Here is a 12427-nt window from a genome sequence, read left to right on the forward strand (position 1 = left end):
AGGAAAAAGCACCCAAAATAAAATCATATAAAGTTAGTGTCCTCCCCACCCTCCCACTACAAAACTCCAGGCCAACCATTTCAATGTGTAAAAGAAAAATTAATTGGAGCTGTTGACCCCACAGAGCTGTAAATATATACATATAAAAGAAAATATAATGCCTACTACCAAAACTATAATGTAATTCACATTAAAAAACCCGTAAAACTTACATGGGGGAAAAAAAGCTGGAAGTAAGGGATTATAGTACAAAAAAAGGATAAACTTAATCTAAAGAGAAGTTATGAAAGTATTCAAGAAAAGGTCCCCACACCTTATGAAACTTTATGTCGGAATTGAGAAGTGAATAATGAATCTTTTTGAGGTCTAAACAGGACATAATATCACTAAGCCATTGAGCATGAGTGGGTGGGGCAACATCTCTCCACCTGAGAAGAACTAACCGTTTAGCCAAAACAGGCAAAAGATAATGTTTGATGTTTAGTCGGACTCAGATGCATGTCTGCTTCACCCAAGGTGCCAAAAAGAGCAATCAGAGGGTTAGGTTTTAAGTGACAATTAAGAATATGGGATAAAGTTAAAAAACTTTTCTCCAGAATTTCACTAGACTAGGACAAGTCCAGTACATATGAATAAGAGAAGCCTCGCCCCCTTTACAGTTGTCGCAAACGTGACTAATGTCAGGATAAAACTGCGATAATTTACTTTTAAATATGTGAGCCCTATGTAAACCTTAAACTGCAAAAGGCAGTGGGGAGCACATAAAGAAGTTGAGTTAACTGACTTGAGAATTAAATCCCAAACCGCATCAGATAAAGAAATATTTAAATCATGCTCCCAGGCAGTAATAATTTTATTGAAGGGGGCACACCTCAAGATCACTAACTTAATCATGAATAGTAGATAGTAAACCCTTACCGAATGGATTAATACAAAGCAACAGACCCGCAATGTTTTTCTCGGGCATCTCAGGGAAGTTTGATATTAAAGGGTTAATGAAATGTCTAATTTGAAGATATCTAAAGAAATGAGTATTAGGTAGGTTAAACTTTACAGACTGTTGTTGAAAAGTTGCAAAACAATTATCTATAAAAAGATCTTCAAAGTGCCTAATGCCCTTTCTGTACCAATCATGAAATGTTGAGTCTTGCATTGAAGGTTGGAAAAGATGATTATGTAAAATAGGACTAGAGAGAGAGAAACCATGAAGGCCATTATATTTTCTGAACTGAGCCCATATTCTCAGAGTGTGTCTAATAAGAGGATTAAAAATTAGTCTAGGCAAGTGACAAGGAAGTGCGGAAATGGAGAGATCCTTACTAGAGTTCAACTCCATTGCCACCCATTTTGGGCAGTCAGACTGATTATAAAAAAAGGACCAAAAAGTAAGACAACGAATATTGGCTACCCAATATTGGAAGGCCATACGGCTTCCGTTTTAGATTTTTGAAGGTGAGATTTATTAAATGTGGAAGTGATAGAAATAATAGAATCCAACGAATTAAAAAAAGCTTTAGAAATAAAAATGGTTAAAGATTGAAATAAGTATAAAAATTTAATAACATTAATTCAACCTACCAGAGACATGGACAAGGGTGACCACTGTGTTAAGCTCTATTTTGTAGAATTTAAAAGATTAGCAAAATTTTCTCAAAAAAGATTTTTGAAGTTCCTTGTTATTGTAATACCAAGGTAAGTGAATTGATTATTAACTACTTTAAAAGGGAGGTCATGAAATACTAATGCTTGTGCTTCTCTATTGATTGGGAAGAGTTTGCTCTTGTGTATATTAAGTTGTAACTGGAAAGCTGACTAAATTGATTAAGAAAAAGTAAAAACATTGGGGGTAAGGGAGCAGTCATATTTGATATAAAAAGTAAGAGATCATAGGCATAAAGAGAAACTTACGCTCAACACCTCCCCGCCAAATCCCCATCAATTCAGCACAGCTACGAAACGCAATCGCGAGTGGCTCTATGGCCAAATCAAAAAGTAAGGGACTTAAAGGACATCCTTGTCGGGTGCCATGTTTAAGGCTAAAAGACTGGGTTTGCTGAGACTTGGTCAAAACAGAAGCAGTGGGACATGAATATAACAATTTAATCCATGAAATAAAACTTAGTCCAAAATCAAATTTTTCTAAAACTGCAAAAAGGTAATTCCACTCCACACAATTGAACACTTCCTCTGCATCAAGAGAAATGATCACGAGTCCCAATTGAGGGTGAATATAAGATATTGAATAAATGTTGTATATTAAAAAAGGGAAGGCAATTTTTAATAAAACCAGTTTGATCTGCAGAAATAGTAGAAGGTACAAGTTCTCCAATCTACAAGCTGGAAATTTAGCCAAAATTTTAACATCGACATTTAACAAAGAAATCGGCCTATACGAAGAACACTCTATTGGAAAATACCTTTTTTGGCTAAAAGAATGATACACGCCTCTCCTTTTTTGCTCTCCACCTGCCTGCGAATATGCCTGTCCTACAATGGCCTCAAAGCTCCCTAAATCTGGGGAAAAAAGAAATCTCTGCGACTGCGACTGTCTCTGGTTCCTCTGCCGAGATTATCTCCATTTTGGAAAAGCACTGACAGGAGATTATATCTGAATTTAAGTCTGAATATAAGTCTTCTTTCAGTTCATTGGAGTCAAAATTGGATCAAATTAATTCTAAAGTGGAGGATCATGCCGAATTTCTCCCTCATCTTTAGTCAGCTACTGAAGATTTAAAATGTCATGTTCAGCAGCTGGAAGCCGTCTGTTCCAATTTGAGAGAGCATAACACCAAGTTAACATCCAAAATACCTGATCTCAAAGGTCGGAGCAGACGTCATAATCTACGATTCCTCGGTCTGCCAGAGGCTATCGAAAGTGGATCTCCTGTTGAATTTTTTTCTTCTTTACTCTGTGAGATTTTTGAGAAGGATAACCTTCCGACCCCACCTGAGTTAGACAGAGCTTACCATACATTTCTGGCCAAGCCTGAGTTGGGCTCTAGGCCACACAGATCAATTCTATGTTTTCATTGATATCAGGTGAAAAACCTTTTGATCGGGGAAGCAAGTCAGAGAGGAAAATTGGATTACAAGGGTCATTTTATCCGTATTGTTGAGGATTATGCTGCTCAAGTTCTGAGGCTGCGCACCGAGTAAAAAGAAGTTATGAAAGAGTTTTACATTCGTGGATTCCGGCCCCCTTCTGCGTTATCCAGCCCATCTCCAAATAACTCTTAGTACTGGACACAATGGTTTAACTTGGTTACAGAAGCTCAGAAATTTATCGAAAGTATCCCTGCCATTTTGACTGCATCAGACTCGGTCTGATTATTTAAATGTTGAGTTAAGTTTAATACGTTTTGATGGAACTGTTTCTCTTTATGTATAATTTTAATTTGTAGTGCATAAGTTCTCTGGCTTTTGAATTGTTAATTAAACGGAGCTTACGATGATGTTAAGAAACTGGACGTTGGTTTTTGGGGTGTTTTTCTCTCTGAAGAGCTTGCTGTTGTTTATTGGTAGCTTCCTTGTTCTGGGATTTGAGGGGGGTGGGGAGGGCTCTCTAGTGTCAAATCCATACATAGAACCTTTAGTTATTCTCTGTTACTCAGGACATTTTTTTTTGTTCTGATTCTCTTGTCTTATACTTTTGCCCCCGAGCTGTTATTTGAATGTTTGATCTTGTTTATGCCTACTACCCTTTATGTTTTTTTTAAAAATGACAATGGTTAGCCTGTTGAATCTTATGAGCTGGAATGTTAAGGCATTGGACCATCCTTTTAAAAGAAGGAAGGTGTTTTCACATCTTAAGCAGCTCAAAGCTGACATTGGTTTTTTGCAAGAAACACATTCGTAGTTTTGAGAACTCTCGTCTTATGTCAAGGTGGGTAGGACAGCACTTCCATTCTGCTTTCCTGGCTAAAGCCGGGGGGGGGGGGGGGGCGGGAGAGTCTCAATCCTATAATCAAAATGTTCCCTTTGAGCTTCACAACAAAGTACCTTATACAAATGGCTGTTTTATTATTCTCTCTGGGAAATTGTATAATACTAGGGTAGTCTTAGCTAACCTGTATGCTCCCAAATCAGATGACGTGGACTTCTTTGATAGTTTTTTCCTCTTTACTGCCTGATTTGAGTTTATGTTCTCTTATATTGGGTGGTGATTTTAATTGTTGGTTAGATCCAGTTTTGGGTCGATCGTCCTCTGTTCCTAGACTACCTAGTAAACCTGCTTTATCTATTCAGTCTTCTTTCTAATTATGGTATCTCTGATGTGTGCGTTTTTTCCATCCTACTGAGAGAGATTATTCTCTTTTTTTCACATGTCCATCATACTTTTACTAGAATTGATTATTTTTTAATGGATAACCAGCTGATTCCATCTGTTTGTTCTTGTGATTATCAGAGTATGTTGATTTTTCAGATCATGCCCCAGTTACCCTGTCTATAAATTTTCCTGGTTTCCCTCAAATGAATAAGCATTGACGCTTTAACACGACCTTGTTGTCGGATAATGATTTTGTAAAATTTATGAAGGACTAGATAACTTTTTTAAACACTAACATGTCATCTGAAATCTCATCCCAGGTTGTTTGGGATGCCATGAAAGCATATTTGAGGGGTCAAATAATTTCATAAACTGCGAATCTGAAAAGAGAGACCTATTTAGAGCGATTAGATTTGACCAGTCAGATTAAAGCAACAGACCATCTATATGTCCAGACCCCGAACTGTACAAGAAGCGAGTAGAACACCAAACTAAGTTTGGCCTTATTTCCAATCCACCAGTTGAACGCCAACTTCTTGAAAGTAAGAGCCAATTTTATATTCATGGTGATAAATCCAGCAAGTTTTTAGTCAACCAACTAAGACGCTCTAAAGCTAAACAACAAATTACAATAATTCGGATGGGAAATGGGATCTTTATTTTGAATCATTCTGAAATTAATGACACGTTTAAGAATTATTATTCTTGAATTTATACCTCTGAATCTTTATATGATAATATCTCTGTTGAGCATTTTTTAAACAGTTTAAATATTCCCTCGCTTTCTCCTGATCTTAAAGCAAAACTCAATGAGCCGTTATCACTAGAGGAAATATCCTCTGCCATTTCTGCACTGCAGTTGGGTAAATCTCCTGGACCTGATGGGTTTTCTGCAGAATTTTATTAATCATTTTCCTCACTGCTTTCGTCTCAATTATTCTTAGTTCTGTCTGGTTCGTTTAAACATGGTAAATTGCCAGCGTCATTTAACGTCGCTGTTCTTGAACCTGTGGTGTGGGACCTCGTGCTTTATATGGTAGCTGTGACAAGATGTCAATAGCCCAGTTTGTGGGGATCTTTAATGTTGCCTTCTTCACACAATTTAGTAATACTGTAAGAATTCTAAATAATGAAACCTTTCATACACCAGTTACACCTGTGTGTGGTGCATTTATGTAATTTACTTGAAGATATGTGCTCTAGGTTTGTAGAAATTTAGCTCAGTCTCGAAGAGCTATTCTCCATGCCCACCCCAGTTTCTAACCCATAGGCTTCCAGTTTACACCAATTGAGCAAACCAGCACAGATCAAGCCATTTGACCCAACAATTCAATGCCATTCAGCTCATGCTAATTTCCTGGGTTTGGCTCAGATCCCTGTAACCCCTGCCACTTCATGTAACCATCCAAGTGCTTCTTAAATGATACTACTGTACCTGCCTCAATCATTTCTTCTGGCACCTTATTTAATATACTTAACAAAAAGCTGCCCAAAGGTCGTTCATATCTTTTCCCTCTCAACCCTAGACCTATGGCCCCTAGCTTTGGACTCTCCTGTTCTGGCAAAAGGAGAGTTGCCATCCATTTTATTATGCTTATGTTTTTAAACATTTCTGTAAGGTCATCCTTCATTCTCCTATATTTCAAGGAATGAAGACCTAGTCTGGCCAACCTTTCCCTATAAGTCAGGTCCTCTAGTCTCGGCAACATCCTCAAACCTCTTCTGCACTGGTTCCAACTTAAGCATGTCTTTCCTGTAATAGGCTGATCAAAACTGTAGTGCTGTAACGTGATGTCTGAACTCCCAACCCCGATGCCCTGACTGATGAAGACCATCATGCTAAATGCCTGATTCACCACCATACATATGAATCCCTAGGTCCCTCTGTTCCATTCCACTCCTTAGTGCTGAACCATTCATAGTAAGAGAACTACGCTGGTTTGACTTTCCAAAACACGTCACCTCTCATTTACCTTACTCTCAGTCAGTTTGTGCGTTTGAACACACAAAAATAATCATTCTGATAAGAATTCTGAGGTATTCTCACAACCTACTTTGAAAATTTTCTCCATGTGGAAAATGTTTCCTTCCAGGTTTCACCAACATTGTAGCTGGAGATCTGTAAAAATTCCCAAGTAATCCCCCTGTGCCACTCCATTTTTTTAATTTGAAGTTGCTTGGTTCCCTTCCAGGAAAGATATGGATAGCAATCAGAAGGAGAAACTCCAGAATTTTCCGTGCTCTAGCCCCGAGGCTCCAAAACCAGTGGGGCATGTGCCATGTGCTACATCCTCTGCAGAGATCTGTTAATGGCATCCTGAGCTGAAATTAAGCCAATGAGCTTGTGTTATGAACAGCTTCAGAAACTGAATGACTGGGGGAATAAGGCAGAAACCCTCAATAAACTAAAAAAGAAAGTGCATGTGCACTTGAAACATTGAAAATGTAATTCAGTAGGCAGAGAGGTGGGAAGTGGGATAAAACTGTAAAGATCAACTTCAGCCAGCATGACCTCCAATGCCTTAGACTTCAAGGACTTCAAACTGTAGTATATACAGAAATAATTTGCTGATATGCAGGTTAACTATTTCCATAAGATACAGAAGCAGAATGAGACCATTCAGTCCATTGAGTCTGCTCTACCATTCAATAATGGCTGATTTTCTTTTCGTCCAGTTCTCCCATCTTCTCTCTGTTACCTCTACACTCCTTACCAAACCAGAACTCACCAATTTATGTTTTAAATACATTCAGTGACTTTCTCTCGGCAGCTGTCTCAGTAGGTACATTTAATGTCAGAGAAATGTATACAATATATATCCTGAAGTTCCTTTTCTTTGCAAACATCCACAAAACCAGGAGTGCCCCAAGAATGAATGACAGTTAAATGTTAGAACCCCGAAGTCCCCCCCCAGCTCCACCCACCCACACACAAGCAGTAACAAGGCGATGAACCCACCCCCTCACCAGTAAAAAAGCATTGGTGAACTCCACCGAGCACTCAACTGTGCAGCAAAGCATCAGTAAAGATACAGTACCCAAAGATCACTCATTCACCCGGTAATTCGACATACCACAGGCTCTCTCTCTCTCCCTAATAAGGGAAAAAGAGGCGACCCCATTTCACAGCGACAGGGGAGACATAACACACACCTCACTGATTTATGATGTTAAAAGTCTGTCACATTGCTTTTTCCGAGCTCTGGGCACACAGCCAACAGCAAGCCGGTGCGTCCCATCTTCCTCGTTCTCCTGTGACGCATCAGTCAGCGGCACCGGCCTTGAATTAGTCAGCCTCCAGAGCCACGGAAATCTGGCACCCTGAAGGCACGCAAGCCTTCCAGGCCGCATCCTGGGGATATCGAAAAGTGGCCGGTCGTGAGGCCCTGAGAGCGGGTTCCATTCCCGCAAAGAACCAAAATCAGAGAGGAACTCCAGGTCAGGGTCTTCAGAAGAACCTTGAAAAGGAAAAAAAGAAATATTAAAGATAGAAATAAAGTTGTTTCCGAAGATTCAAAAAAAGGAGTCACCATTTAATGCCATCATTCCTAAGCTCTGTGGTCTGTGGCAACAAATTCCACAGATTCACTAGTCTCTGATTGAAGAAATTCCTTCTTACCTCAGCTTAAAAGACATATCCCTTTATTCTAATGTGTCCATATTGGAAGATACAATGCAAATCCATGTCATAAACGAAAGCAAACTCCTGTATGTGTCTAAGTGATCCCCTTATTTGAAATTTACACAACAAAATTATGTTATACTGAATTTCTTATAATTTAAACCTTAATTCCTGCGGCATGTAATCCAAATACTTTAAGTCAAGGACAACATTCCATTAGCATTTGTGCACTAACTTTTAAAAAATCTAGCTGTCCAGTTGCTTGTCTGATTGATTGAGAAACAGTGCAGAATAGACCCTTCTGCCCCTTCAAGCCACACTGTCCAACTACTCACTTAACCTTAGCTTAGAGTCATAGAAAAGTATAATACAGAAACAAGCCCTTCAGCCTAGCTAGTGCATGCCGAACAAATTTAAACTTCCTACTCCCATTGACCTGCTGCAGAACCAATTTCCTCCATACCCTTGCTATCCAAGTACCTCTCCAAACTTCTCTCAAACATTGAAATTGACCTTGCATGCACCACTTGAACTGGCAGCTTGTTCCACACTCAAGACTCTCTGAGTGAAGAAATTTCCCTTTATGTTCCGCTTAAACTTTTCACTTTTCACCCATAACCCATGACCCCTGGTTGTTTTCCCACCCAACCTCAGTGGAAAAAGCCCGAGTCCTGTCGAAGGGTCTCGGCCTGAAACATTGACTGTACTTTTTTCCATAGATACTGCCTGGCCTGATGAGTTCCTCCAAAATTTTGTGTGTGTTGTTTGGAAAAAGCTTTGCATTTTTACTCTATCTATACGCCACACAGTTTTGTATCACATCTTCTCAGTCTTTTACATTCCAAGGAATAAAATCCTAACCTTTGCAATCTTTCCTTATAACTCAGGTCCTCCAGACACAGCAATATCCTTTTAAATGTCCTCGTATTCTTTCAACCTTATTTACATCTTTCTTGTAGATAGATGACCAACACTGCACACAATCCACCAAATTAGGCCTCACCACTGTATTGTTCTTATTATTGTACTTAAATACAACTCCCAATCTCCAATACTCAATACTTTGTTTTATGAAGGCCAGAGTACCAAAAGCTTTCTTTAGGACCATATCTACCTGTGCCACCACATTCAATGAATTATGGACCTGTGTTCCTAGATTCTTTGATCTACACACTCAATACCCCATGATCATGGGACAATTTATAATGACCAATTAACATTTTAACCGATATATTTTCGGACTGTTGAAGGAAACTGGAGCACTTGGAAAAAACCTATTCATTCCACTTGGAGTACATACAGATTCCTTAAAGTTCACGTGAGAATTGAAATCCGAGCTCTGATGCCCTGAGATGTAATAGCATCATGCGAGCTGCTGTGCTACCAAAGTTCCCAGTCTGTGTACTTGATTCTCCCAATCCCATCATACCTCTGCTTCTGGGACCTTTCTAATTATTTTAACCTGGAATTCAAAATGAAATGTGTCACATTTCCTCACATTAAAGATCTTTAGATGTGAACTCACCAACTTTTAAGGGCATCTACATAGATTTTGAGCTATTGATTATCCTGGAGATTAGTTATTAAGTGAAGTTGTACCGCTCTTTAACAAAGGGACAATGTGAGCACCATAACTTGGGCTCCATGTTGAAATTCCACCTGCCCTTACCATCTCATCACATCCTGTCCCACTGGCACTTGAAACCTGGCCATTCACTGACATCAAATCCTCTGGAGAAAAATTGGAACCTTGCAAACCAAGAGTATAAAACTTAGATTGAGCAATTAAACTGAATTCCCTTGTCCGATGTATAGTTTCTACCTTCCTATATTGTTAAGTCTGATCTAATTTTCCATTTATAAACCGAAGTGATTTCACCTTCTGGTGTTGAAGTTAATTGAAACATGTTCCACTTTAATGATTATTATTTTTTCAGGCAGTGTTTACAAAGTATTGAAGAATATGTGGACAATCCTTTCTTCTTGCTTCTACCCATTCTGAGGATTAATGATTTTGTAATGACTGTAGCCCACAGGCAGGTGGGAGTTATTTCCTGTCCTCCAATTGTTATTCTTTCTCTTGTGACAATAACCGATAAATTCTGTGGTAATTCAGTGTGCCACAAATACCCTGTGATACTCGGTCTTTGCCAGAAGCTATTCAACATGAATGTAAATGATGAACCACATAAATTTTTCCATCATGTAACAGGCAGCACAACTGACCATGGAAGCTGCTGAGTCCTTGCTGGTATTCCATCATACCTCCATCCTTAGTCCAAAGTGTCCTGAGGCCAGTTGTAGCTTTGCTGGTTTCACTTCTGGCTGAGATCAATCAACAGATTATTAGATTACATAAATAAAGGATTGGAAAATGTTTCTCTCCTTTGAGTTTATTGCAGTTCTGGTTTTCTGGTTTATTCCAGAAAATTCAGTCTAAAATTGCTTACGGTTATCACAATTCTGCACGATAATAACAAATATCTGGGGAGAACTGGGGACATTGAGACTAGGAGAAGTGCAAGACATTGGAATTGTGTCCTCTGAAGTGGGGTGTGTTGTGCAGTTAATTTCTTCACAGATCCTTGAGGAAAATGGAACGAAAGTCATGGCTACTGGGAGAGGTTAAAAAAGAATCTTGCTTACGGAAGTCACAGCGGAAAATGGAAAATCCATCATAGATTTAAATTGTAATGATGTTGCATAAGTAAGATTAGAAGTGGAGTGTAAGGTATTTATTCAGCTGGTGGTGTCTAGTGTAGACTCTGCACCTTATGTTCACAGCAAGTCTGATAATGAGATCCAGGGCAGAAGACATATATCAGGTTATTTTGGGGAACTATGCAGTGGTCATTTGGTGGTTCATCAAGTCATTACCATTTCATCAAAGCTGATCTATTTCCCTCCCAACTCTATCCTCCTGCCTTCTCCCCATATAACTTTCATGCCCTGACTAATCAAGAACTTATCAACCTCTGCTTTAAATACACCCAGTGACCTGGCCTCCAACCATCTGGGGCAACAAATTCCACAGATTCACCACCCTCTGGCTAAAGAAGTTCCTCCTTATGTCTGTTCTAGATCTATGTTCATCTGCAGTTTCTGAATGATAAACACATCTACTTCCTGGAAAACAGGAGGAACCAGGAAGTAAATTTGGTGGAGTATTAAACCCCTTACTTTTCCAAGTTTTCCTCTCCTATTGTGCATAGACTTTTGAAGAATAAGATTAATGTAAATGGTGATGTTTTATAAGCTGCATTGGGGTGCTGATCTAGTGGGATCCTATGGATGGGTTCTATTGCGGTGAAGTGAAAGTGACCATTTAAGATGTTTTAAAAAATCCAGAGAGATTTCAAAAGCATGTTTATGGGAAATGTTTGTAATCTGTCACTCACAATACTATTTTCTCCCTGTGAAGATTCACACCTCGTTGATCAATGGCAGGCCCAGTGCTGATGACCCTTCCCCAACTCTGTTGGAGTTTACCTCCGCTCGCTATATTCGCCTCCTCCTCCAGCGCATCAGGACACTCAATGCTGACCTCATGACTCTTGGATATCATGACCCACGGGAAGTTGACCCAATTGTTACCCGTAGGGTAAGGAAAATGGAACCATTAAGTCCACTTTTGGCATTTTGACTACTGTTGACAGTGAAATGTTTCAGCCTGTGTATGAAGAGATGCATTTTTTATAGCTCTGCACAGAGGGTTTTTGTTTTATCTAAGTGTTTTCAAAATATCCTTTCTTAGAAATTGTTAAAACAAAATGATTGTATTTGTACAATTTTATTTTGATGCCAGGGTACACCGTGGTGCTGCTGCCTCTCAAAAGATTAGTAATCTGAGTTCAATTTTGACCTCCTCTGCTGTTTGTGTGAAGTTTGCATGTTCTCCTTGTGATTATTTGGGGTTCCTGAGGCTGTTCTGGTTTCTTCACTCAAACTAAAAAGTCAGGGTTGGGTTGTTTGGCTTTTGTAAATTGGCAATTGTGTGACCATTGAGTGGTTGAAAAAGAAGTGTGTTGACAGAAAAATAGGGATATTAAGTACAGAAAGTTTGAGTAGAGTGATGGGATTGCTCTGTGGGGTTGACTGAATGGTCTTTATCTTTATCCATAAGGGAATCTGTCGCAAACTAGCAACAAATGTCATGAGAGTGTAAGTTGGCTAAAATATAGAGACTTTCTTACCCTTGCTCTTTTTTCCTGAATTAATTTTCAACTGACTCCTTTGTGTAATGTAAATCTGATGTTTGCATATTCTGTCAATTCAGGAATTCCATGGGGTGAGTTCTCCTGAACACCAGCAGGTTTCAATTAATGCTTGGTTTATTTTTTTTGCATAGTATTACTACTCCATCAAGGACATCTCAGTTGGAGGCATGTGTATCTGTTACGGCCATGCTAGCAGCTGCCCATGGGATGCAAAGCTAATGGTTTGTATTAGATTATCCTCATAAGAATATTGGTCTGTCTGTTGCATTGTAAGGTTGCAAATGGCCACAGCTTACAGATTTGATGATATTTGTGTCCAAT

At 39.1% G+C, this 12427-nt stretch overlaps 1 protein-coding gene across 1 annotated transcript in view; it reads left to right on the top strand.

Annotated features, from left to right (window-relative positions):
* lama1 (laminin, alpha 1) overlaps nucleotides 1-12427 on the top strand; it is a 346216-nt gene that overhangs the window by 114050 nt on the left and 219739 nt on the right. The window contains exons 5-6 of the mRNA XM_073047634.1: nucleotides 11311-11490; nucleotides 12238-12327. Coding sequence (XP_072903735.1) covers nucleotides 11311-11490; nucleotides 12238-12327 — 270 coding nt within the window. The remainder of the gene's footprint in view (nucleotides 1-11310; nucleotides 11491-12237; nucleotides 12328-12427) is intronic.

Source organism: Hemitrygon akajei, chromosome 1 (genome assembly GCF_048418815.1).
Source record: "Hemitrygon akajei chromosome 1, sHemAka1.3, whole genome shotgun sequence".
Taxonomy (NCBI): domain Eukaryota; kingdom Metazoa; phylum Chordata; class Chondrichthyes; order Myliobatiformes; family Dasyatidae; genus Hemitrygon; species Hemitrygon akajei.